At 40.2% G+C, this 27,777-nt stretch overlaps 2 protein-coding genes across 7 annotated transcripts in view; both read right to left on the reverse strand.

Annotated features, from left to right (window-relative positions):
* The window catches only part of arhgap32b (Rho GTPase activating protein 32b), a 126,403-nt gene extending 113,938 nt beyond the window's left edge, over window positions 1–12,465 (reverse strand). For 4 of the 6 annotated variants that reach the window (XM_012923627.3, XM_004567430.3, XM_012923628.3 and 1 more), the window contains exon 1: window positions 11,965–12,465. The gene's annotated coding sequence lies outside the window, so the exon portion shown is untranslated. The remainder of the gene's footprint in view (window positions 1–11,964) is intronic. The other 2 variants (XM_023153341.3, XM_012923626.3) reach the window with 1 other exon arrangement.
* A 4,987-nt stretch (window positions 12,466–17,452) lies between these two features.
* On the reverse strand, window positions 17,453–27,647 carry vps26bl (vacuolar protein sorting 26 homolog B, like). Its single transcript, XM_004567435.6, has 6 exons — window positions 27,263–27,647; window positions 24,404–24,560; window positions 22,972–23,136; window positions 22,710–22,885; window positions 22,471–22,613; window positions 17,453–19,896 (listed from the first exon to the last, which is right to left on the reverse strand). The coding sequence occupies exons 1-6, from the start codon at window positions 27,483–27,485 to the stop codon at window positions 19,759–19,761; spliced, it is 1,002 nt and encodes a 333-aa protein (XP_004567492.2). The 5' UTR covers window positions 27,486–27,647; the 3' UTR covers window positions 17,453–19,758.
* Window positions 27,648–27,777: the final 130 nt, after the last annotated feature.

Below are 27,777 nucleotides of genomic sequence, written 5' to 3' on the forward strand. Positions count from 1 at the left end.
TCTCCTGACTGAAGTTTGCCCCGTGTATAGCATCCTGCTATGCGATTGCATTTGTCCCTGACCACCAGAATCCCTCACGTTAACTTTTAATGAGTGGAAAAAAAGTTGGCGTTCATCCTCCAGCTTCACTGTGCTAATGTTATGCTAACATAGCTGTGTCGCTAGCAATCACGTAGCACAACATTATATACCAGGTAGTCCAACTTCAGTAACCCTGCAAACGCCACTGCTGTTTAGTTTTCTGTCTTCATTTATGTTGGAAGTGGTAGCAGAGCTGTACGTTTGAATTAGTTTCAAAAATCTCTCAGTCAGAACATGGTATGAAATGTTTAGGTGTAAACTAGCGAGCTAACTTCCTGTTAAATTTAATAAATTCTGTTTTCATGGATGCATGGATGTAAAACTTAATTGTTACACCTGATAAAGCAGCAACGTTGATGATTTAATTAAAGATGAAAGAATTTAGACCGTTTTTAACTCTTAGTGTTTGTTTGACTTTGGGACCTGAAGTGGACGGAGTTTTGGACCCAGATTACTCCGCGAAGCTCCCTCACTACGGCAGCCGTAATGCTCTGACAATCCATCCAGCAGTGCGGCTTACCAAAGTTGTACTAAAACATTTTTTAACAGATTTCTGCTCGCCAAAATCGGTTCGAGGTCAGTAAGCACAACCAGAATTCATACATAAGGCACACTCTCGATTTTTGAGAAAATTAAAGGATTTTAAGTCCTTATAGTGTGGAAAATACGTCATACAGAAGAAAAGAATATATCGCGATATATATAGTTACCGCACATGCTTCAAATTATATCGCGATATGAATTTTAGGCCATATCGCCCAGCCCTAGACACAAGTGTTCCATTAAAAACAAACACTGACATTTTTAATTCCAGGATCTCAGAGTGCAGTCACTGTAAGTGCTTAGCAACTTGTTGCCTACAAGTGCAACAAGGAAGGAATGTGTCTCTTTAATTTCTTCTCTTCTACTCCAACAATCATAACAGACTAAACCTTTTTAAACAGCACAGTTGAACAACCTGCAATACTCATCAGTTTTTAGAGTTCTTACCTTACAGCTAATATAAAGTTATTTTTCTGCCTTTAACTTCCTCCAGCACGTCTAATGGCACTGAAAGATCTTAGGGGATTGGCTCAACCGTCTTATAAACTTTAGGGATCTCAATTACTATATTATTACAGTTTCTTCACTTTACAACACAAAGCACCTCGAGGAAACTGTTGTAATTTGGTGCTGTGTAAATAAGACCGAACTGAACTGAGTGACAACGGTGCACACTTGACACCGTCTCATCAAAGAATCGTCGCCCTGATGAAATTCACACCCTGTCTGGTTTCACAGCACTGCACACCTGACCAGTCGCTGCATAGAGAGCGGGGTTGTTGAATTGTTTTACAAAGTTAGCGTACAGCTGAGCTCTCATTGAAATGCTTCGCCTCTGACGGCACGGCAGAGTTAGAATGGCAAGTAACAAACGTGCCCTCCACGCTGAATGAAATCACCAAACTACTGACAGCTAATTTTTGTTAGCTGTCAGCAGTTATAGAGCTAGGGCTTAACATGTTCTTGTAGTTATAATGTACTGTGAAAACTCAAAGGGTGGATTTGAAGTTATACAACTCCAGATATGTCAGAAACTTTCTGTGAAAAGTCTTGTTCTGCTCCCGTTAATGAGATGTCAGACAGTGACAAAGGTTTTACATTCACACCACCATGCTTTTTGCACAATCTGCCAGTAAAGTAGACAAAATAGAAAGCAGAGCCGTGCACAGCGGCTGCACACAGACAGTATGAAGACCTAAAATTACTGTGGTGACGTATGAAAGTGACCGTGAAACAAATTTTCATTTTTCCTAAAAACTTTTATATTAACATGCAAAATGATATTTTTCATTTATCCAACAATATTTTCAGTGAATTTTATTGTGGTTGAGTAAGAAGTTTTTACTCACTTGTAACACATTGGTAAATTATTATTAAACTTCTTACCGTTTATGCATCAGAAAATGTTCAATCAACAACATTTCATAGTTTTGAGAGATATTTGCAACCTGGAATTAAAACAAACACTCTGAATATCACTAAGTCTTGCTGTTTGTTTCCATTGCATCGTTGCCTGGCTGTTTTTGTGCTTTTACCATACTGCATCATTATTATAGAGCTCATCAAATGTCAAATCTAAAAACGGAGAACTGGTTTCTTTCATCCAATCAAAAGTTGGTAGTTTAAGTGTTTATGAGGGCTCCTTGTTTATACAAATGAAGTACTGACCCTAAGTGCTGTGATACATGACCTTAAAAGTTTGGGGGAGGTTGATTTTAAGGGCCGAGGTTAACTCTGCTGAACTCTGGTTATTATCCACACTTCAGTATGAACAAAACAAGAAGAGCCAAGCACGTATAGACACGAGGCTACGTTATGACAAAGAAACTGGAATAACTTTGTGACACGAAAAACTGCAGTTAGATTTAAAGTTCATTCCTCTAAATAAAATGTGATTAAAACATAGAAAAAAATAGTTTAATGCAGGAACAATCTTCCTCACCTTGAATATGCGAAAACACAAGCTTACAGAAAGTATTCAAGAGGATGTTATTCTGGGCTGCTAGTCAAGAATAACATTTATTAGTTACAATGTATCTGACACAATGGGTGGCACTCAGGGTACAGAGAAGACGTGTATACATTAGGGCTGCCACGATTTGTCGACTAGTCACGATTACGTCGACTATCAAAATCGTCGACGACTGATTTAATAGTCGACGCGTCGTTTGAAGCTTTGTAAGATCACAAAAGACGCAGGAATAAGTAGCAGGATTTAAGAGTGTAATAACGGACTGAAACAGAAGATGGCAGCACTGCATGTACAAGGATGCCAGCTGCCGTTAAACCCCGAAGAAGAAGAAGAAGAAGCAGCTGTGTCCCAGAAATCATAGCGCGGCCCAGCTTAGTTTCCAACAATGGCGGCAGCTAGTTAGTTTTAATGTTACTCTTATTATTCTTTCTGGGTCAGAAAATAAACGTTTAACGTATTTTCAGGCGAGAATGTAGCTGTGTAAACCTCAAATATCGGCTCAGTTTATCAGGACACCACATATTTTCAAAAGCGCTCCGACGTTTTCGGAGACGTCTGTTACCCACCAGCTCGATAGCTAGCCGGGGGCTAGGTCACTAGCGCGGTGAGAACACCGGACTCCCGGCAAATTGTTTTCTAACCCACCGCCGTCTTTCGCTACTCAGGTTAAATATATATGAGTCACTTAGATAAATTAAAAATGTTGTTGTTTGGCTTTTTTTTTTAGTATTTTATTTGTTCCTGAGTAAATCGGTTTGTCTGAGATTAAAGTTATAGTTTTTACACAGCTGAATAAACGTCAAGCAGACAGCTGATTATCAAAAGTGTGAGATGCTGGAGAATATACTCCGTTGTCCTGTTATATTTTAGATAGCAAGGAGTTTATTAAACTTCACCGAAACAATCTGCAAATTTCATTAAAATTGAATAAACTATCATCTTGTCTTTATTTTTAGTTAGCACCTTAAACACTTAAAGCTGTAAGCTAATGATAGTTATATAAGAGCAGATGCTGCTGGTGCAATAAGCTGTACGTTTTACGTCCAATGGATGATGATCTGATTAGTCGACTAATCGCATAAATAATCGGTGACTAGTCGACTATCAGAATAATCGTTTGTGGCAGCCCTAGTATACATACACTACGATCATTATATATACAAATTGTAAAACATTGTTCTCCGGGCTCAGTTTTTTGCTGCAATCTTTCCTTCAAGAGTAATTCAGAAATAGAAGGTACAGGTTTTTATCCTGCTCACAGAACAGTGGCACTCTACTTTCACCAACACCTTTCCCCAGCAACTGACACCAACTGCTGACAGAAAAATATCCGAGTCAAATCGCTGACAGCTTCCAGTGCTTCCCAGAAAGATCTGCTGAGTTTCTACACTTTTCCTAAGACGGTTGCTTCACACAACTGGTTGCCAACAAACTCCTGAATGAGAACTTTAGTTTCCAGATCCGATCTCATTATCCTCTGCTGGGCCATTGTGGAAACACCCTGGCAACTTGCTAATCAGCGCCTGTGTCAATGCCAGGATTGTTTACGGGGGAATGGAATCTCCTCTGGGAATGTCACAGCATCCTCAGAGGACTGAGAGTGTGCAGCGAGCTTGGAGCAAGATGCTTTATCCACACTAAGAACAAGAGAGCCTGCGGCCCCATGTATTTGTGGGACAGGGCCCAAGGACAGCAGTGTATGCATATTGCATCATTAATGAACATACAGAAAGGAATAATAATGGACACAGCCCCGCACAGTGCGTCAGTATCTGTGCCTGGGGTCAGAGGCCACGTCTGGCTTTGTGTTTGTGCGTGGCTGTCGAGGACTGAGACAAACAAGGAGACCTTTCAGGGTGAAGGAGGTTTCACGTACTCGGGAAGACAACAAAAGAAAGCAGCTGGTTGCATAACAGGAGGACGAGGACAGTCAGTGTCCTTTGAGTTTTGGTTCGTTTCTTTAACTATTGTGTCTCAAACCAGACGGCACTGCATACAGGTCGACTTTGTTTAAGACTTGATCGTTTTAACATGCATTTACTGTTTGGATAAACTTCACATTGCTTTACCATTTCCTTTCTGTATACAATACGTGATGAAAACCTTTCAAAATAAGATTTAGCCAAGGTATTTTTCAGACCATAAGGTGCACTGGATTATTAGGCGAAACAAGCAGTCAGATAAGTCAAACTTCTACTCAACTCATTCTTCTTCCTTCCTCCACTTCCGTACCATTGATTCATTAATGTTTAATTCTCTCACAGCTGCTCTATTCCCATGTTGTTGCAGTATATTAATGACTAACCTCATATTGTGGATGGATTATCTCAGTTGTTCTCCTGGCTGAAGTTTGGTCCATTTACAGCATCCTGCCATGCGATTACATTTGTCTCTAACCATCGGGAAGTTAGCATTCATCCTCCAGCTTCGCTGTGTTTATGTTATGCTAACATAGCTGTGTCGCTAGCGATCATGTAGCACATCATTATATCCGGTCATTAAGTGATGACGTGAGGAATCCTACTTCCAGGCCTAAAGTAGTCTGCGTTTAATATGGCTTTTGTGTTGTTAACATGTTTAATGTTTTGTATTTTCTTCTATTTGATCTCAAAAAGCTCCTAAAACAGTCAGTGATCACTGTTGACCTCCCTCGGCTTTTATTACCACTAATCATTTATTTAAGCTCAGTTTTTAAAACCTTACGATGTAACTACAGCCCAGCCCATGCAGCAGTATATGAATGACTAACCTCATATTGTGGATGGATTATCTCAGTTGTTCTCCTGGCTGAAGTTTGGTCCTTTTACAGCATCCTGCCATGTGATTACATTTGTTCCTGACCACCGAGAACACTCACGTTAACTTTTATCGAGTGGGAAAAAAGTTAGCTTGCTTATATTATGCTAACATAGCTGTGTCGCTAGCGGTCACGTAGCACATCATTATATACCAGCTAGCCCAACTTCAGTAACCCTACAAACGTCACTGCTGTTTAGTTTTCTGTCTTCATTTATGCTGGAAGTGACAGCAGAGCTGTACGTTTTAATTTGTTTCCAAAACCCCGCAGTCAGGACATGCTATATTGTATTTAGATAGAAGCTAGCGAGCTAACTTCCTGCTAACTTCTAACTCAATTGAATTTCATAAATTCTGTTTTCATGGATGCCTGGATGTTAAATTTAATTGTTACACCTGGTAAAGCAGCAAAGCTGATCATTTTATTAAAGATGAAAGAATTTAGACAGTTTTTAACTCTCAGTGATGCTGCAGTGTTTGTTTGTTTTTGGGACCTGAAGTGGGCGGAGTGTAGGACCCAAATTACTCCGAGTCCGTGAGGCTCCTGACTATGGTAGTCGTAATGCTCCAACAATCCATCAAGCGGTGCGGCTTCGTAGCTCACCAAAGTCGTACTAAAACATTTTTGACAGATTCTTGAGCGCCGTGTAGCACATAAAATCGGTTCAAGGTCAGTTAGCACAACCAGAATACAAACATAAGGCTTATAAGGAAGATTATAAGGTGCACCGTCGATTTTTGAGAAAATTAAAGGATTTTAAGTGCGCCTTATAGTGCAGAAAATACGGTACATAAAAGACACTGAATTTATTTTTATTTACTCCTAATAGAACCTTAAAAAAATCATGATACAAGTGCTACGTCATACTGCACAGCGCTATAAGAATGTGATTGAAGATATTTGGGATAGTCTGACAATCCACCTGTAAAATGGCTGGTACAGCCATCTCACCCACCATGATACCTGGTGTGACATAACAGAGTGCTTCACCAACAAACACGCAGTAAATAAAAAAAGCTGACGACACAGTTTCATTAAGATCTTATTTAAAACAGAAACTAACTGAAACACCACAGTTCCAAGTCATGTTTGGTTTGGAGAGCAATTACTTATCTAGTATTTCATCTTGGTCATGTGAACAGTCTTGTTATAAAAAATGACACAAAGCCGAAACAGTTCTGAAGCCTGACATTTCACCATTTCACAAAGGACTAATCCAACCCCTCCTCATCCTAATACGGCCTGATAAAAAGCTTAGGAATTCATCAACAAACAACTCCCTGTGACACCAAACTGAAATGAGACCGTTTGCAGTAATAACCAAGAAAAACGCATCCCAGAGTGGAAGAGCTTCACTTGAAGAGGGTTACACAGAAATAACTGTGGTATATTCATGGAGTCTATAGATAGCTTTGTCTGAATAAAACCTAAGAGTCATTTGATGAGTAACATATGAGCTCTTCCTTTTTTGGGGGTATGGCTGTAGATTTTCTCATGAGCTTGAATCTGGCTTTAATTCTGTCAGCTGTGAACACAACACTTATTCAAGCTACAATGATAACATTGCTGTACAGGAATCCTGTTCCAAATCTCAATATCACAGCTATCATTCCAAAAGTGAAGTAAAACAATTCATTGAATAGAGCAAAACCCAAATCTTTAACCCTAAATTACTCATAAATGATGACATGATTTACTATGACTATCCCACTTCTGCCGTGTCATAAAGACCCTATGACATGAAAACTATGCATCCACCCATGCTTTTTGACAGCTGCACTTTATTGCAAAAGAATGACACCAGACTCATTGCATGGTGAGATTTGCATGCCTAAGTTACAAGCAAGCCTCTGTCCACTCTGTTTCCACACTGTGTGTACATTTCAGCCGATCGCTATTGGATATTAAAACTGTTGTCTTAACGCTGAATACCTGTGCAGGCTCACTAAACTGATCCAGAACTATTCTATAAAACCAGACTTAATATGTTAATTTCCAGCTCCATATTGTTATTCTTTAACTCTTCTAGAGTAGTTTTTGCACAGTCACAGCTCAATAATTATAACATTTATCTTTTAAAGGGTGCAGCAAACAAAAGCAACACCGCTTCCTACTGGGTTCAGTTAACAACAGTCCTGTGACGTGATGAAAGAAGAAAGTGATGCAGGGTTGTCTTTTTTGTTGTCAGTTGTAAATAGAGCAGGGCGATATGGCCAAAAATATTTATCACGATATATATTTGAAAATTTGCAATAACGATATAACCGACGATATAATTGATGCGAGACAAAATACAACTCCACAACATTACTAGCGCAAAAAGACAACCTTCCATTTATTTTCACTTAAGCTGGTTTTTATGTACATTAAAGCTTTATAAAAATGTAACAGTGCAAATGCAAATTCCTTGCTGAAAGTTTAACCAAAAGGCATTTCCAGTAGAAATGGGCTGACATATCCTGAGCATAACCATGTATAATATCCACTGAAGTTAAAAAGAGGTGCTTTGCAACATTAAACTGCAGTGTGCAGTACGTATTTTTCGGACCATAAGGTGCACGGGATTATAAGGCACATTAAGCGAAACAAAGCAGTCAGATAAATCAAACTTTATTAAACTCATTCTTCTTGCTTCCTCCACTTCTGTACCATTGTTTCATTAATGTTGAATTCTCTGGCAGCTGCTCTATTCCCATGTTGTTGCAGTATATTAATGACTAACCTCGTATTGTGGATGGATTATCTCAGTTGTTCTCCTGACTGAAGTTTGGTCCGTTTACAGCATCCTGCCATGCGATTGCATTTGTCTCTAACCATGAGGAACCTTCACGTTAACTTTTATAAGTGGAAAAGTGTTAGTGTTCGTCCTCCAGCTTCACTGTTTATGTTATGCTAACATAGCTGTGTCGCTAGCGATCACGTAGCACATCATTATATACCAGCTAGCCCAACTTCAGTAACCCTACAAACGTCACTGCTGTTTAGTTTTCTGTCTTCATTTATGTTGGAAGTGATAGCAGAGCTGTACGTTTGATTTTTTTCAGAAATCTCTCAGTCAGAACATGCAATATCATGCTTAGGTAACTAGCGAAACTAGCGAGCTAACTTCCGCTAGCTTCCTGCTAACTTCTAACTCCGTTAAATGTAATAACTTTTGTTTTCATGGATGCCTGGAAGTTAAACTTTATAGTTACACCTGGTAAAGCAGCAATGCTGATCGTTTTATTAAAGATGAAAGAATTTAGACAGTTTTTAACTCTTAGTGATGCTGCAGTGTTCGTTTGACCTGAAGTTTACGGAGTTTAGGACCCAGATTACTCCCAGATTTAAGAGCATCTTAGTCCGACAAATATGACAATAACAACGGCCGCTTGCATGTTCTGCAAAAAATGTGCTTTGTTGTGTATCTGACGGACAAACACCAAACCAGTTCCACATCACGGAAGTTGCACCATTTTTACAAACCAATTCTGGTTCATCTGTTTCACTCAACAATCGGCCATGTGCGTATGAAAACAAAGGCACTGCGCATGCGCGTTTTACTCCCATTCTATCGCTATATTTCATTTTCCTATCGTTGCCTAACATTATACCGGTATTACCGTGAACGGTATAATATGGCCCAGCCCTAGTTGTAAATAAATAAAATAGAAGTACAAAAAAAATCTATACTAAACTTCTTTAGTTATGGTCCACTTATGCCACAAGATAAAGGAATAGATCTGGCTTTTTTTTTTTTTAAAGCCACAAGAAGAGCAGTGCTGTCTCAATGAAAGGGCAGCGAGAGTCATATTTGGATCAGATGTGCGACTTGACCACAAAACCGAAGTACGACACAGCTATTCAGCCATCTCTCTACACTTTGTACTGCTGGAAAAGAGTTGGCTGAGGGAAAGGTTCATGACCAGGGAGTTCGTAACAAGTTGGTTACTTTAATCAGGCAACTTATCTTTCTGGCCTGGTGTCTTTTACAATAACGCAATTTGTGACGTCACTGTCTGTTCATTTTTTTGTCGTACAGAGAAAGAGTCTGGGACATTAAAGTCTTGCGTTTTGCAGATGAACGGTTAAATATACACTGTTGATGATGGCAACACTTCAAATGATTTTAAAAAATGATTTTTAGTATTACTGCCGTCGTGGAAACATCCTTTTCATAGTGTTTGCAGTGAATGCTTCCCTGCTTCTTTGTTGGACTTTAAATAGCCAAAAATATCTCCACCCTGACAAATTTCTCAGACCCGTCGTTTCACCAATGCGCTCGTGTTTTTTGAGCCTTCAACTGTGTCCAGTTCGTGTTTGGTAACACTGTTGCTTAAGTTTCCATTAACATTTCCTACTCCTAATATTCTGATGTGTACTGCTGTCAGGTGATGTGCCAAAAACTGATTTCCAGTATTTGCCAAACAAACCAAAAATAAATGATTGTTTGCATTTAAACTGTTGTAAATTACTTGTTAGCCTATAATCTGTCACGCATAACTCATTTTGAGCTAGCAAGAATATTTCTGTTAGAATCTGCATACATTTTTCAGCCAAGTGACTTTTATATATCCTTCAATTGTCCAGGTAAAAACTGGCCACTGAAATTCAAATGTGTTTTAGGAGGACAGGATATTTTAGGAGGCCAGAACTGGACTGATTACAATGTAGAACACAGAGCAGGTGCAATAACGCAGAGTCATAAGGATAGCTGCACAACAGGGCAATTCTTTAATGTAAAAATACAAGTCCTTCATAAATCCTGTTCGCTACATCCCAAGTATCAATAACCAATGATATTCTATATTTAAAAAACAAAAACTACAGCTACTCCTCCTACACTCTGCATCAACCTAACTAACATGTCTAATTCTGTTCTAACCAAATGACTGTCGAGATGCAGCACTACTCATCATCACGAACCTTTTCTATTCTTTCATAACATAGATGGAACTAATTCTATCTATGTCTCATATTTCTGTAAACACAAGTTTGTTCCCAACAATTTACATTATTTTATCACAGCTACATGTCCCAACACTGTCGCCAAGTGTTTGCTTATAGAGGGTCACCTGGTTGTTGTCATTTTCTTTGTATTATTGCAGGGTCTTTACATTACTAGATTTTTTAAAAATGAATTGAACAGAACATGTATATAATAAAGAAAAAGGTTAGTCAACCTTACAATGGGTTTATTTGGTCAGCTGCTCCTGCAGTAAAAGGAAATTGACTGCAGCTGAGGGTAAAGTTGCAAAAATGTAAGGAGCCACCGTGAGACAAGTGGGGTTATTTCTTGATATAAAAGATACTGAACTAGAGCAAAGGGTTAGACCAGAAAAGACATCAAGCACCGACATGCTGGAAATGCCAGTCGTCACCGAAATGTATTTAAGAACTCAGTGTTTGTTCTCATAAATACACACCGAGGGGGGGGGGGGGGAATGGAACTGCTGCAGTCATGTTTTCGCTGCACTGAACCGTGACCCTGACAGCAAAATACTTAACAAACCATAGCTTGTAAACTGTTTCAGCCCAATCACGGTGCAGGCTCAAACGTGATAGGTTTCACAGGCATGCTGCTCCCACTAATCATCCATGCAAACTGAGAAATGTTGCACAAGGGAGACAATTACAAAACAAAATCTTCCCCAGAAACTTAACTCCAAGTGCCCTTCAGCAAGGCATTTAGTTCCTGAATGTGGCAGCGATGTACAGCTGTGATGAATGAGATGATGTTATGTGTACATTCCTCTGTGTTTTAAGTTGGTTTGCCTGATTTAAAAAAAAAGGGAGCGAAGGCTTCAATACATGTCTGATTAAACTGTAATCTAATACAAGGCATGAAGCATCAGAAGACCATGGGAACTGTGGATCAAATAACATGTGAGGGAATAGGAAGCTTTCAGACACTCCCATATGGATGACATCTAATTTAAGATTCAACATTTGAAACGAAATCATTTTAAAAGAGAATACCAAATGCAAAGAAACAGGGCCAACTCCTTCTTACTGATATATAATAAACATCCAAAAAGAGATTGCAATGAACTGCAGTACTGTACGGTAGTAAACGTGAAATATCAGATATATCTCTATACAAAAAAAAGAGCAGTTTAATGTTAGCATACACAAACAGACACAGGTCCAGGTGAATGTGGCATCACCTGGTTCAGAAAACGCCACACAGTCTGTGTTTAATCCAACTCTCATACCGGTGAAAGTGATTAACTCTTTTTAAGTTCGGAAATTGTAGAGCCGAACAGAACAAAATATCACAAATACACCCGAAATTCTCTTGTTCTTAACATCCTGAGCGTGGAGCACACAATTAAAGCAAAGCGCTGTTAATCTGCCCCTTTTTCCAACTAGATTTTCAATATAATTTGCACAACTAGGGGGACTTAGCAACTCCACGCAAGCCTCGCTTAGCTGGCGAGACATTATTCGCGCTGTGCCCGAATCCCCCCTTCAGACACCACCATCGCCACCGTCTCATCAGCACTGCGGCTCTAAATAACGTTATCTAGAGGGGTAAAAAGGCGAGCAAAGCACGTAGTGCGAGCATGTAGCATGAATGTACTAAAAGTACCTGGTTTTGTGGTTGTGGTCTGCGGTCCCTGACCACCGCTGACTGGCTGGCGAGGGGATCTTAGCTCTCGCCGTCTACGTCTGGAGCTTCACCGCTGTTAAATTCCCTCCTCATCGCAGCTTAACCGGACACACTCATACACGTCAGACACTAAGTATTTGGAGGATATCATTGAGCGAGTCCCCGGCCTCGAGGAGAGCGCGCCAGTGGTCGTGATCACAGTTAGTTGGGTTAACACTAAACAAAAAAAGACTCCCCCGGGACAGCAAGGCGCACGAGCCCTTTCAGTCTGTCACTTACTGTTTCTCCTCTGGAGGGAAAAAACGATCACCGCTATCTTCCTCACAGTTTTCATTCCCGCTGGAAGCCCGAGTATGGTCAATTCCCCATTCCCTCCAGTCACAGGACGGTATTTCCAGAAGAAAACTTGTACAAAAAGAAACCCTCTCCTCCGCGTGCACACCTCGGAGTGGAGCGATACTGGCTGGAGCGGAGGAGCGGCGCTTTCTCTGTGCTGCCTTCACCGGCTGTCGGAAATGTCCAACCCCAAAGCATGAGAAAATAGGACACAGGATTCGCCGTCATACTCCGTGATGGTGTAAGGATGACACTATAGCTTAGCTGATAAGTGTTTCGGTGGTTGAATAAACCTGCAGCACCATATTAAAAGAATCGATATTCCAATATAAACCTCGTTCAGACTTTTAAAATGCCACATAACCAGGCAGACACCAATACGTCTATTCAATATATCCAGAATGCTCCGTGTCTGTGTCTGAATTAACCGAACAAAAGCCTGTCAGTGAGATGAATATTATCTTTGTGCTCGAATAAGCATCCTAACAAGTCAGACAGGGGTCATGTCACATAAATAGTATTGTTCCCAACTGTAATGGTCAACATCCTTTGGTTCCCATGTGCCAGTCTGATTCCATATTATGGCACCTAGAAGGCTCTAAAAAAGGAGCCATACCCAAGTAACAGAGGACGGCCACATAGATGTGGAAACATGCCCATAAGAGGAGACTTTTATTAGCTACAGGAAGCCGATTCAGCATCTACATGTCTGTCTTTTATATTTGCCAGTAAAAAAAAAGTTGTTCTCAAATACAACAATGCCTCAGTACTCTTGTCTTCTGTTACTCCAAAATCATGACAGAGAACTATATTTCACATTACTATTGAATCTTCTGTGATATATTTAATTTTCTCCGGCACACACAAACGCATAGGAGAGAGAATATAAAAGTATTTCATAACATGCAAATTTGTACCACAAGGTGGACTGCATGCACTGAGTCAATGTAACTGCCATTTAACCAGGCAAATCCTCGAGAACGTGTTCTTAATTACAGTGGTGGCAGGGGAAAAGACAAAACCTCTCGAGGAAATATGGGTGGAGAAAATTCTACGTTTTAAAGATGAGCTGCATACATCTGAAAACGTTTCAGCTGATGAAACACTGCCTCCGGTTACGAAGCTCTTAGTTAACACTTTCAGAGGATGATCAATAGTCCTGAAAATTATTAATATGAGCCTTTCTTCCAGAGGTCCTGCTGGAGGTTTCTTCCTGTTGAAGGGGAGGTTTTCCTTCCAGCTGTTACTGAGTACTTGCTCGGGGGGGGGGGGGGGGTGTCGTCGTCTGATTGGTGGGGTTTTTCTGTGAAGCACTTTTAGGCGACTGTTGTTATGATTCGGCACTATAGAAATAAAATTGAATGCATTAGAAAGAAAAAAGTGGCACGCTTTGTAAAATGCACAAAGTGTTACATTTGGAGTCCTTCGTGAATCTTCCTGAAACACATATTCTATTCAAGTCCAAGGATTTATAAATTACAATTAAAATAACTGATCGTTTATGTGAGCAAGTGATGCATACATATTTTCTTAGGTTATCCCAACCTAAAAACACAAAAGCAGCTCGTTCTCAAAGAGGACTGTGACTGTGAGGAATGTGAAGTGTGAAAACAACACAACGCCAGAAAAGCTCACTGCATTATATTCATAATACGTTGGGTTGCTACCGCCCTGATTTTACTCTACACAAATAAAGACTTTGCTACCATAGCCACCTGCAGAAAAGGCCCAGACTGGTGAATAAAAAAATAAAGAGAATACAGCGAGGTGCCTGATACTGCAAATAAATGGAAATGCAATGATCACACTTTTTGAACGGTTATTCAGCACTTTGACTGAGTACTCACATGGGTGGGCAGCTTTTAACTTTGCTCAGTATTTCTTCCACAGTTGCTCAGTGTGTGGTTTTTTTTCAGCCATGATGCAAAAGCAGGAAGTCCAGATGATCAGATTGAACAGTTTATTTCAAGAGAGCTCAAAGAAAGAGAAAGGTCTTGTGTAATAGATGTACAAAGTAAGATGGATATGGGCCATTTCAGACACACACACACACACACACACACACACACACACACACACACACACACACACACAGTATAGATATTGTGAAAAGGAAGTGTGATCTTCTGAGAGTACTTTGCTTCCCAGCAGAAGAGAATTCAGAAACTCGAGCAGAACAGGCTACACCAAAAGTTGCTTTTGACCAGTGTTTCACCAAAGCATCCAGTCACTCACACATCAAAATGCCTGTCTTGGAACGTCCACTGACATAAAGCAAATTAGTCATATTTGGTGTCAGTGGTTCGACAGATGTGTGGGTCTAGTAGGAAAGATTTACATACTTTTTATTAATCTCTGTCTCTCTTCCACAGCATGTCTTTTATCCTGTCTTTCTTCTCCCACCCCAACCAGTCGCAGATGGCCCCGCCCCTCCCTGAGCATGGTTCTGCCGGATGTTTCTTCCTGTTAAAAGGGAGTTTTTCCTTCCCACTGTCGCCAAAGTGCTTGCTAATCGGGGGTCATATGATTGTTGGGTTTTTCTCTGTATGTATTATTGTAGGGTCTACCTTACAATATAAAGCATCTTGAAGTAACTGTTGTTGTGATTTGATGCTGTATAAATAAAACGGAATTGAATTGAATTTACAGGGATGGGATATATAGTTTAAAGAATAAACTTCAGCTGTACTTGTGAAGAACAGTTAGACAGGCTGACAAATCAGGCCTATTTCCTATGGAAAGATGGAGGGTGATTATAAAAACCTTGTCACTGCAGAGAGCTACTAAAAGAGGATCAAAGTAAGGAAGAAGGAACCTAAACCTGGACACCCAGTCTCACCTGCTTGCTCTCGACAGATGATCCCAGGCCAGTTTTAGTTCGCTTTTCACCTGGCAGGCTTCGATGACAGACTGTCTCAGCCTGAGGATAAAAGCCAAACACCTTCCTGTCAGTTCTGTCAGCCTGAAGAAACGTCCAGCAGTGAAGCAAATGACCTGAAGCCACCAGTCAAACAGCAGTCTGGACAAGGACTCCAGCGCATCCACATTCGTGACTCCAGTCTCTGTAGCACAAGATGTACTGACTTTGCATACATTACACAGATGACTCACACATTTTGTGGCTTTTAATGACTCAGCCATTAGGTGCACAGCAAACCTATCCACTCTCCCGAGGAGCACAGTGACACCGTTACAATACACATGTGAAGGTTATGCACACGTATAAATTAAGCCACTCATATGTTATAATGACAGAAGTCATACCTTTCATTTCAGCACATGACATGTGTACCGTACATCTGAGAGCGAAACTGAAGAATGACTTGCACAGCTTCAGAATTCAAGGCCAAAACTACCCACACTCAGTGGCCCTTTATATATAATAAAATGTGTTATATAAATAAAAATGCCATTACCAATGTAAAGGTATCTGAATCTGTGTATAAATGATGTAGCTGAGTATTTGAAATGTAAAAAAAGTTTATAGTATGATTTAAATCACTACGTTGAAAAAGAACTGTGACTGAAACTACAGAACTATCTGTATTATTAGTAATAATTTTATTATTATTATCATTATAGTTATAGTTTTTACATCACCAATTTTTACAACTATCTGGCAAAAAGCTGTTTATAGACACAAGTTTGGAATGTTGATTCTTGGAGGACGTTCACTTTGTAGCGAATCACAGATATGATGCAAAACTGTTTTATTTTATAGCTGAAGATTCTGGTTTTGTGAAACAAAAAAAAGTAACCTCCTCAAGTTTTTATAATGGCCTGAGTTATGTGAGCCATGGATTCACTATTGAATGATTGTATTCTTCATCAAGCTGGTTCCAGCTTTGCCAAAAGGAACCTTGTCATAGAGCTTTGTTTTTCATTTCCAGAATTAGTTTTCAGTCAGAGTGAGATCTGGACTGTTTTTCCGGCTGATATTCCTTTTCCAGAGAAAAACTTTGACACTATTTTCTCACCAGTACTTTCTTCTATACTTTAAGTGCTTTCTAACTAACATCCACACACATTCATACTCTGATGGATGCATCTAAGAGCAACTTGGGGTTAGAATCTTGCCCAAGGACATTTGGCATGCAGACTAGGGGGAGCCAGGGATTGAACCAGCAACCTGCTCTACCTCCTGAGCCACAGCCTCAGGCTACTTATATCCAGAACTGGCAGTCATCTGTCTCGTGAACATGGCTTCAAATTCTCATAATGTTCACACTTATTGAATATTCCATTATTCAAAAAGTGTAATAATCCTGCATGAAGTTTTCTGTGACCCAGGAACCGTCAGGTCACAGGACCATTGCTCTGCATTCATTTAGTAAAATTTATTTTTTTAGCAGCAAGGTTTTCTTTTACATAGGACTCAGTTCTTTTGCACATGAAGAAGGTGCATTCATCATATAATACCATGCCAACAGATCATTCTCCTCGGAAGCTCTTCAGCTGCTGTTAAACTTTCACTTTGAATGAATGACTCATTTGAAAGTTTTGAGTTTTCTGAAGACTGCAGAAAATCTCAAGACATGAAAGTTTCTGCTTTATTTTTAAAGCAAAAACTGCATTCCAATCTTTCTTCTACAGTCAAATCTTCAAAGACATTACAGAGGTAATGTCTTTGAAGATAAGTATAACACTTGCTGTATTTTAGTACTCGAGGATAAGAAATTGTAATTTTAATGATACTGTTCACCAAGCTGAATATAAGATCTTTTTAATATAAGATGGAGTTGAACCCCCTTTCATGCCCCTGTTTAGAATCTGTGAACCTGCAAACAAAATCAGCATGAAGCCCGTGTTGTTTATTAAGAACAGAATCTTTAACTTGTCGTTCGTATTTCCCACCAAGCATGGCACAACTATTCCTGATATCATCATCATCACCACCTGTGCGTACCATAAAATCAGAACCAAACCTGATTCAATCCTGCCCCCTTGTGACAACACTGAAATACAGAATATCACAGAGCCCAATGTTGATCATTTTTAAACTTCCAGGAAGAGAACCGTTTAAAAACAAAACTGAGTCACAGTAACTAAGAGATGTGTTCACCAGGACGTGTCTCACTCAGAGCGGAGATAATCTACTCACGTAAGAAAAAAGTGCATCGAAAACATTAGGCGTGTTTCTCAGTTCTTTAATCCCTTTGATTTCAAAGAATAATTGGAATATAAAATGATTAAAATCAACATTTATAAACAAGATAAAATATGACAGGAATATAAACAGAAGGTGGGGGCTGCATTTACATTGTGCATTTATATTGTACATTTCATCGTTTATTCTGGTTTTACATTCTCGCTGTTGTCAGAGTTCACCAGTACTGATAAAAAGTAGAATCACAGGCCATTCATGAAAAGAGCAGAGCATGAACTGCGTGCCCTGTGAGGCCGAGAAATACTGCAGGAGCTCTTTGAGACTGATCAGGGTGAAGAGTGAGGCCAGAGAAGGGAAAGCTTGCTTTCTTTTATCTATCAGGAGACCAGGAGGTGCTGGTCTCCTGCTTGTCTTGATACATGGAGGTGCTCATTTAAGCTAAGAACAATTCCGATATTTTTATTTATTCATTTCCTTCAGCACAAAATGTGTGTTTTTGAAAACATTAGAAACTTGCCAGCATGTTTCTGTCAATTTAAATGTCTTTGAAATCTCCCCACCTCTCAACTCTCTCCTGCACTTTGAAGGTGACAAACCACCGTCCTTACAGTCGTATTTATCAGATATTACCAGAGCTTTATTAACTGTTTTTTTCCCCCTTGCTCAACTTCTATACATGTGAATTAGAACATGTCTTGCTGGCTTAAAGCAACACAATTCAGGCTGCGAGTCTTAATATTTCAACAGTATCTAAAAAGCCATCTGGTGACAGCAATCAAATCACCAGAGCAAAACAGCAGCATGGCGAAAACCCGACCCTACTGCCTAGGAGAGTATGAAACATACATGTTAAGCAGAAGACAGAAGGACAAGAAGATCCAGGGGCTTGCTTCGAGTGCTTCTCATTTTGTACTCATTAGTGTCCTCTCATAGTTTAGAAAAGCAAAGCAAATAATGGCACAAGAACTCCAATAAACTCTGCCTGACCTGCAGTTAAAAAGTAAAAGCAAAAGAACTCATTCTATTTAGAAAATGTTCTGGGATTGTTAATTTTCAAAATGTCATTAAGTGCTTAATATAAAAGAGAGGCCTTCAGTATACATTCACCACATCATCTAAACCTGCCTTTGTACTAAACCCATTTATTTACTGGTAGATAAACGTGGGAGCGCAGGGCGCAGCAACTCACCGTGGCAACTGTTCTCTAGTATTGCAGACATTTTGGCACCAAACCCTTATAGGCACAAAGAAGCATCCTCAGGAGTCTATACTGTGTTAACACGCATCTTTGTAAATAAGCGCAGGTGTAATACTATCTTTATTAGATCTGAAGTGATGCCAACTTTCTCCTCTTGACTCAAGTTCATAAACAGTGCTGAGAGCAGAAAAGAAAAGCACACAGTGCAAATGGCAGAGATGTTTCAAACTATCAGTGACTGGCAGCTGTAACAAAAGATGGAAGGGACACTATACTGTAACCTACTGAAGCATCAAACGTTTTCAGTGCTGGCTGAAACAAACTGATTTGGGTTCAAATGAATACTCTGTAGTCACGCCTGTTTCTGGAATGTATGAAAATAAGTCTCTTCCATTATAGTTTTTTTCAGACTGCTGTTTGGTTTCCTTGACTTATGTAAAATTAAGATGCAAAATGGAAATAAAAGCGTTTCTTTCCAGCAGAGGGCATGGCAGAAAAACATTACATGAGTTCATGTTCAAATTTCACATTCTTGTGAGCACACACACACGTGCCGTCACATGTATTGTTTAGCCAGTCATCATTAACTTGTCGAATGGCTGCTGTATCAATCTTCCCACAAAGTAAGTAGTTTAAAGGAAAGGCGGTGTCAGAAATACACCTCCAGATGGCTCTGTGCCATGTATTCTACATTCACACACACCTGCAAATGACATTTAAGTGCATCTAATGGGTGAAGTTCACCCCACTGAGGTGTACAATAAATGCCAAGGCATCAATTAAGTACTTACAAGCCAATTTTGTGCAGTTTTGAGAGACAGAGAAGTTAGCTGACACCATCAGTCTTAGCGTGGTAAACTCGAACCAGCTGGTACGCCAAGGTTGTTTGTTCAAATGAAAACGCTGAAAATTGCTAACAAATACAGTCCGACTCTGGTTTATCCATCCCCACCCTCACACACACACACACACACACACACACACACACACACGCTCAGCACACTACTACAGCTGTGACAAACACTGCAGTGCATTTTGTCTCAATGCAAACGAGTGATTTTCACATTAAGAGTTCAGACTGACGTCCGTGCGCTGTCTCTGTTCGGACGCTCGCTGCAGCACATGCTGGGTTTTAGCCGGTGTCTTCCTCGGCGTTATGGCCGAGGAACTTCTCTGGATTGGAGGTACCTTCAAAGCGCTGCGAGGCAATGGCGGCTTGATGAGACATACTCTTCCTCACAATGTCGCCTTTCCTCCACAGTGTGATCTCCTGGAAAAAATTAAAACAACATACATGGTGGTGTGAGGGGGATGTACTGTTGGTAAACTCTCAGATCTATAAAAGTTCAAAATATTAACAATTAACTAACTGCAAAATATCCTCAGATTGCCAGAAGAATTATAGTCTTTTTTTATTTGCCCCATGTGCTCTCATATTTACCAGTAATTGAATCATTCTCAGTTATAAACATTTCTTCCTCTCACATGTTTAACCCTCCTCAGTGCCTCTGTGTACACAGATTGGGGCGTGTGGCCTTGATGCCAAGACTCTGACACCCAATCAGCTTTGTTTTCCAGCTAGAGTCCCAGGACCATGATTGGACAGAAGCCCAGTCCTTGTACTGATTGATAACTGAGACTGTGTTTTCAGAAGTGCAGAACAGCACACATACATTTTTCATTGTGCAAATGCTTCCTTCTTTTATTCATCTTGGTCATTATGAACTTTTATGCACAAGCCGCTATTATACTTTTTTTTTTTAGCCATGAATGGATGCAAACATTTCCTCTGTTTTCTTCTTAACTTATTAGACAACAACAAAGAAACAGTACACGTCTCCCTGGAAAAGTGCAGAAAAGCTCACTTAGTTTTGCTGGTCTCAAAAAAAGGAAAAATAACTAAGAAAATCAGAGGATCAGCTGTGAACTGCTTCAACTGGGCAATACAGGGAGTGCAGAATTATTAGGCAAATGAGTATTTTGTCCACATCATCCTCTTCATGCATGTTGTCTTACTCCAAGCTGTATAGGCTCGAAAGCCTACTACCAATTAAGCATATTAGGTGATGTGTAATGAGAAGGGGTGTGGTCTAATGACATCAACACCCTATATCAGGTGTGCATAATTATTAGGCAACGTCCTTTCCTTTGGCAAAATGGGTCAAAAGAAGGACTTGACAGGCTCAGAAAAGTCAAAAATAGTGAGATATCTTGCAGAGGGATGCAGCAGTCTCAAAATTGCAAAGCTTCTGAAGCGTGATCATCGAACAATCAAGCGTTTCATTCAAAATAGTCAACAGGGTCGCAAGAAGCGTGTGGAAAAACCAAGGCGCAAAATAACTGCCCATGAACTGAGAAAAGTCAAGCGTGCAGCTGCCAAGATGCCACTTGCCACCAGTTTGGCCATATTTCAGAGCTGCAACATCACTGGAGTGCCCAAAAGCACAAGGTGTGCAATACTCAGAGACATGGCCAAGGTAAGAAAGGCTGAAAGACGACCACCACTGAACAAGACACACAAGCTGAAACGTCAAGACTGGGCCAAGAAATATCTCAAGACTGGTTTTTCTAAGGTTTTATGGACTGATGAAATGAGAGTGAGTCTTGATGGGCCAGATGGATGGGCCCGTGGCTGGATTGGTAAAGGGCAGAGAGCTCCAGTCCGACTCAGACGCCAGCAAGGTGGAGGTGGAGTACTGGTTTGGGCTGGTATCATCAAAGATGAGCTTGTGGGGCCTTTTCGGGTTGAGGATGGAGTCAAGCTCAACTCCCAGTCCTACTGCCAGTTTCTGGAAGACACCTTCTTCAAGCAGTGGTACAGGAAGAAGTCTGCATCCTTCAAGAAAAACATGATTTTCATGCAGGACAATGCTCCATCACACGCGTCCAAGTACTCCACAGCGTGGCTGGCAAGAAAGGGTATAAAAGAAGAAAAACTAATGACATGGCCTCCTTGTTCACCTGATCTGAACCCCATTGAGAACCTGTGGTCCATCATCAAATGTGAGATTTACAAGGAGGGAAAACAGTACACCTCTCTGAACAGTGTCTGGGAGGCTGTGGTTGCTGCTGCACGCAATGTTGATGGTGAACAGATCAAAACACTGACAGAATCCATGGATGGCAGGCTTTTGAGTGTCCTTGCAAAGAAAGGTGGCTATATTGGTCGCTGATTTGTTTTTGTTTTGTTTTTGAATGTCAGAAATGTATATTTGTGAATGTGGAGATGTTATATTGGTTTCACTGGTAAAAATAAATAATTGAAATGGGTATATATTTGTTTTTTGTTAAGCTGCCTAATAATTCTGCACAGTAATAGTCACCTGCACACACAGATATCCCCCTAAAATAGCTAAAACTAAAAACAAACTAAAAACTACTTCCAAAAACATTCAGCTTTGATATTAATGAGTTTTTGGGTTCATTGAGAACATGGTTGTTGTTCAATAATAAAATTATTCCTCAAAAATACAACTTGCCTAATAATTCTGCACTCCCTGTACAGAAACTGCATTTCTGGACTGGCTTCAGTTTTCAGCCCATGAACTTGCTGCCTGCCTGTAACCCTCACCCGCCAAGGGTTCTTTTTCCCAAACCGCAGAAAGCTCGTCCAGAGACACAGTCATTATAGATCCATAGTACGATATTTCTAGAGTACACATTTTCTTTACTATGTCTAAAGTGGTCATATTCCTAGATACTATGACTAAACACAAAGTAGAGCTCCAAGAACGACACAGTACTCGAAACTGCTTGAACCACAGCAGCTGGAACGTCATTAACAGTCACCTGTGTGAGTGAGCAGAAGAACTACAGATCTTGTGTGATCTCACTGTCTGTGTACCTGCTGTTTGAAATAGCGTCTTTCCTCTTCATCTATGAGGACCAGATTAAGGTAGTACCGCACAGAAAACTTCTTGTTAATGTCCCTCATTGTGGGGGTCAACTCATAGCCTGCCAGAAACAGCCTGATGGGGATGGACTCTCCTGTAGCACAAGACAAAATCAGGTTTAGTTTGCAACAAATGATATCTGCTGCAACAAGCAGCAGAACCACAGACCATAAAAGGCCTCTGACCTCACCTCTGACGGGGGCACCATCCATTATTTCATACTTTGCTATGGTGTCGTTCTCATGGTAGACGTTAGGGCCTGTGCCAGTTGTCTCCCGCTTGATGATGTCAATCTCCATATGTCTGATCTTAATCCTCACTAGGAGGAAGTAAATCTTCCCTACAATAACATCTTTTAGGTGATACCTGCAAGCAGATGATGGAATCTGTTAATATTCTCTCTTGCTTTGATCATTTCAATTTCTGATTGCAAAGAAAAAAGAAAATCATACTTGGACTTATTGTACTCAAACTCTATGTGTAGACAGTCCTCAATGCCAACTTCCATCTTGATGGAGGAGTTCAGCTCGGGGTAGGTGCTGAGTGTGTGAACCACAAGCTCCAACTCTTTGCTGATGTCGTTGAGTCTCCGGCCTACTGTCGCCCTGAGAAAGTAGCTGGAAGCAAATGCAAAAACATTTGGATACAAGAGAGGAGCATGTCACTAACAGCCAGTAAGCAGCATGTGAGGTTGCACTGACCAGTACACAGATTTTCATCTCTGTGTGCACAGCATGCCCCTCTTTAGATGCACTGTTGCATGCTGCAGGTATTGCTACAACAGAGAACACCAAAGTGTACAAGAAACACACAACTTTTACAAGTGAAGGCAAACTAATGTAGCAGTTTATCTGCATTTCAGATCATATTTTAAGTAGTTCTTTGTAACTGACGTTTAGTAAAGCAAGCTGGGGTTGGACCAGAGCACCTGAAGATGCTTTTCTTTACCACCAAAGTTGTTGAAGAGGTAACAGCAAGTATTGTTATGGTTTTGCATGTCATGAAGTAATCTTACAAAGAAACTTCAAAGATATCTTTGAACTAGTTTGAAAACCTCACATGCAAATTTAATGGGAAAAAGAAGCCACTTGAAGATCTTCATGAGTACACACTGTCTCTCAATTTCTTAGTCAGGAGCACCACTTACTCAAAACATCTAGTTTCAAAACAGCAAGATAGTGATGACGAAAAAGCTCAACTAAAGACTTAAAAGTGGACCTTCCCGGTGCTTGAAAGTAGGGCTGGGTATAGTCACTGATTTCTATAACGGATTCAATTCTGATTCACAAGGTCTCGATTTGATTTAATTTAATTCAATTTTGACTCAGATAGTCAGAAATATTATTATTGTAATCATTTATCAGTACTGACACTTGTCAGACTTCATCAGAGGTACGAGCATCACAGCAGATGCCTTTGTGTCAAAGTAACTGAAGATAAAACAGAAAAACATGAAGGTGATTTTCCTGGCCTGGCTTTTTATAGCAGATAAGAAAACCATGAATCAACATATATCTGATGCTGCTGAAGTAAAGCAAAGCAAAGTTACAGAGGTTTTTATTAGAGATAAATCTAAGCGTTTTGTAATTTGGCATAATTTCAAAAAGCTTAAATTTTCTTCGGTAGTGAACAGAAGACATTAGGCTCTCTTGACAGAGAGCATTTTTTAAAAAACAAAAAACAAAGATGAGAAAATTTATAGCATTCTCACTCCTAAATATGAAGCAGGAAATTGAAGATGTATAGCTTAGCATATACGAATGAAATACAGGGTAACACCTCAACTGCACAAAGGTTAAGGAATGTCCAGCGTTATAGCACGCCATCAAAAACATGGAACAAGCCATTAACGATTCCACTTGCAGAGGACAGAGCAGAACTTACCGTAACTTGACGTTCTGACCAGTGTATGATTCGTAGGGTTTCTCCACATGTGTGAACTCAAAGTCAAACGTCTGTGACTGTGTGAGCTCCCCTGGTCGAGCCAAGTCTTTCACCAGAGACACAAACTCGTGATGATTCCCCCTGTCATAGTACATTTCTGGAAACACAAATTAACAGTGTCACACATTGCCCATCGCTGAAGTCATTTTAAACTCTTTTATCTGAGGAACTGCAAAGACAATGATGTACTGACAGTCCTCACAGTGACCACTTCTCCCACTGTGCTGACACACTGACTACATGGTGCAAGCTGAATTTCAGTGAAATGACTGGTCAGAAATGAATTTACATACTTTATAATTATTACTGTTTGCTTTCCATTTCCTATCTGCTCAACTATTTCAAAATCAACTGAGATACTTTAACATGCAAATGAAAAATGCTAATCATTTTAACCAACTGAAAAAAAGACTGACAGCATGATGTTTAAACTAAGCAACGCTGTTATTTGAAAAAATTTATTCTAAGTTTGTTTTTAGCGTGAGTAGCACATTTGAAACAGTTTGTGCAGGCCTGTGTTTGTTGCATCACTTCCTCTTTTAACAACTGTAGAGGTTTGGGAACTAAGGAGCGTGAATGCTGTAGGCCAAAATGCTTTCTCATTCTTGCTTGTTAAAGCATTGCAGCTGCTTAAAAGTGCAGGACACTGTTTGTCATGTTCATGTTTCAGAATGTGTTTGAAGTTTCCAACAGGTGACAGGTTTGTACTGTGGGCAGGCCAGTTTAGCACCCAGATTCTTTCAATGCACAATTAGGAGTTGTGATCTGTGGAATATGATTTGGCTCTGTTTTGCTTAAATAACGTAGACATTACCTACAGAAACGAAAAATACAGCAGTGTATTCTGGTCCTAAACCTCTATATATACACTGCATGTTTCTAGAGTGCAACAAACAACAACCAGCTTGGATAGAGTGTAAACAAACAAATATGTAACTATATATAAGAGGGTCGCAGATGCCAACAGACTTAATAAACTGATCCGTAAGGCCAGCAATGTTGTGGGGATGGAGCTGGACTCCCTCAAGGTGGTGTCGGAGAGGCGGATGCTGTCCAAGATAAAGACAATGTTGGATAACACCTCCCACCCACTCCATGACATGCTGGTCAGTCACAGGAGCTCGTTCAGTGAGAGACTGAGATTACCGAAAAGCACCACTGAACGACACAGGAAATCATTCCTGCCTGTGGCCATCTCCCTGTACAACGCATCCACTTAACACACTGTTTGCTGCTACAACTACACATGTTTCTTTTCCAAATATTTATTTATAAGTGACTTATGTATGTATGTATATATATGTATATATTGTACTATTCTTAGTTAGTGTATTGTCTGTCTTGTCTTAATGTTGGTTTAAAATGGAGCACTGTAACAAAAAATAATTTCCCCCAGGGATCAATAAAGTATTCTGATTCTGATTCTGAAATGTCAGAGAAATCTGTTTGAGTTTGTCTGAGAGAGAGTAAAAAAAATATCCAGTGTAAGACTGGATATCTGCAGGGTTGAAACTACAATGTGCAGAACCATGGAATACAACACTTACTTCACCCTGCTGTGCGTTACCCGGTTATTTTATACCGGTTGTAAAAGGGAACCACCTGAGTAAAATAACCATTACAAAAGCTGATGTTTTAAAGAAGGTACATATAGGGCCAATTCTAATAACAGTCTGTGGCAGCATAAACCCTTATTTAACATTAAAATGCAACTGCTGGGATTTGCTAAAGAGGCATGGTGTCAGTTTTGTAACTGAAAGTTGTGGACAGCGGTATTTTTGCAGCTGGTCCTATGGCATATATAATTTCAGGAGGCGAATATTACATTTGCAGCCTGTAATTTAAACATTAAATCTAACACTGAAGAATTATGCCTCTTCCGGTTGTGATGCATTCTTAGATGAGTTTTATTTGGAATAAGAGAGAGGAAGAATAAATGCATAATTGGCACATTGGGTGAAGGGCTTAAAGCGGTGACTGCAAAGCCAAACTTTGGCTGTCCTAAACTCTTCACTGACTTCACATGCTGAATGGTTAGAGGTGAGCCCTACATCATACTCTCCTTTGCTGGGTCTGCTGGTTTTTTAGCTGCTAATTTGTGGTACTTAGCATTAATGTGGTGATTGCTTTAGTGAACTGGCTGGGCTTTTGTATATAAATATAGCCTAGTTAGTAGACCATCCTGTCTGACGGCCTCCGACTATGAATTATGGGATGGCACTGATCACAGCGTTTATCATGGCCGCCACAGAGACACTTCCAGGTCACTTAAACGGTATCATCTGATAAACAGTTTTAAACACACAGACACAACAATACACAGTTCGCCGCACCGTCAGAAACGCCTTTAAGCAGTTTCCTTGAAACTCTCAGCTCTCAGGCTGCCATCTTTGATTGAACAAAAGTAAAAGTGACAATCACCTAATACTTCAGTTCTTACTTACATGTGATAATCTAGGCACCGAAAGTGCGACTTAACAAAAAGTGTACGTTACAGAAGATGTTTAAAAGAAGGGCCAAAGGTCACTGAGACGTAACGGCTCTCCAATGGCTGACGAGTCAGCTGACGTCGCTCGCGCCCACATCTGTCACGAGACCCGACACTTCAAATAGACACTTGTTACTGCAGTACGGCCGAACTTTAAATGCGTTTCTTGTCACTTTTTACACATTAAAGCTGTAAAATACACCATGCTGATAGTCGTCAGTACATGTAGCTAGCTACCCAGTATTTCCTGTCACACTTTGGCTACTTCTGTCTGGGGCTGAATGTGGAATTCAGGCCTAGCAGCTGCTCACCTATCTGGCCGATAAACTCGATTTTGATGCCATTATGCTCCAGCCTCTTTCCCGGGTATTTGAGTGTAACGTTGACTTTTCCGGAAACAGTTTCCCCGTCGTAGAAAAGGAAATATTTGTCTTTCCTGCCGTCTTCGCTTCTGTGCTCAGCTTTCTTTCTCGTTTCGGCGTCATTCAGAACTATATCTATGTCCGCACTCTGACCAAAACCAAAAAAGCTCATTGCTGCTCGTTAGTCAAGCGAAGCCCTGTGGCCGGATCCCGCTGGAAATGCGCTGTCTTCCTAATGAAAGAACACACTGTAGTTTGTTCTCGGTTTGCCGCGAGGAGTCCAGCGCGAGCTGCTTCCCAGATTATTGCATATTTTGAGTTACAACCGCCTGACTACGCATGCGTCTACAGTCACGTGAAGGAAATTGTATTCTTTGTAGTTTGTTTCGTTTCTCTGTTCATGAATTTTTTTGACAAATTGTACTCTCGGTGCTAAAATGAAAAATTATAACGAGCAATATTTC

The sequence above is a fragment of the Maylandia zebra genome, linkage group LG10 (assembly GCF_041146795.1).
Source record: "Maylandia zebra isolate NMK-2024a linkage group LG10, Mzebra_GT3a, whole genome shotgun sequence".
Classification (NCBI taxonomy): Eukaryota; Metazoa; Chordata; class Actinopteri; order Cichliformes; family Cichlidae; genus Maylandia; species Maylandia zebra.

Excerpts from the sequence above, each read along its gene's own strand:
- vps26bl (XM_004567435.6), bottom strand. The coding sequence starts at position 27,485 with ATGAGCTTTTTTGGTTTTGGTCAGAGTGCGGACATAGATATAGTTCTG. Across the intron at positions 23,137-24,403 it reads GGTCAGAACGTCAAGTTACG|CTACTTTCTCAGGGCGACAG; the intron begins GTAAGTTCTGCT and ends ATTTGCTTCCAG. Across the intron at positions 22,614-22,709 it reads GGATGGTGCCCCCGTCAGAG|GAGAGTCCATCCCCATCAGG; the intron begins GTGAGGTCAGAG and ends CTTGTGCTACAG.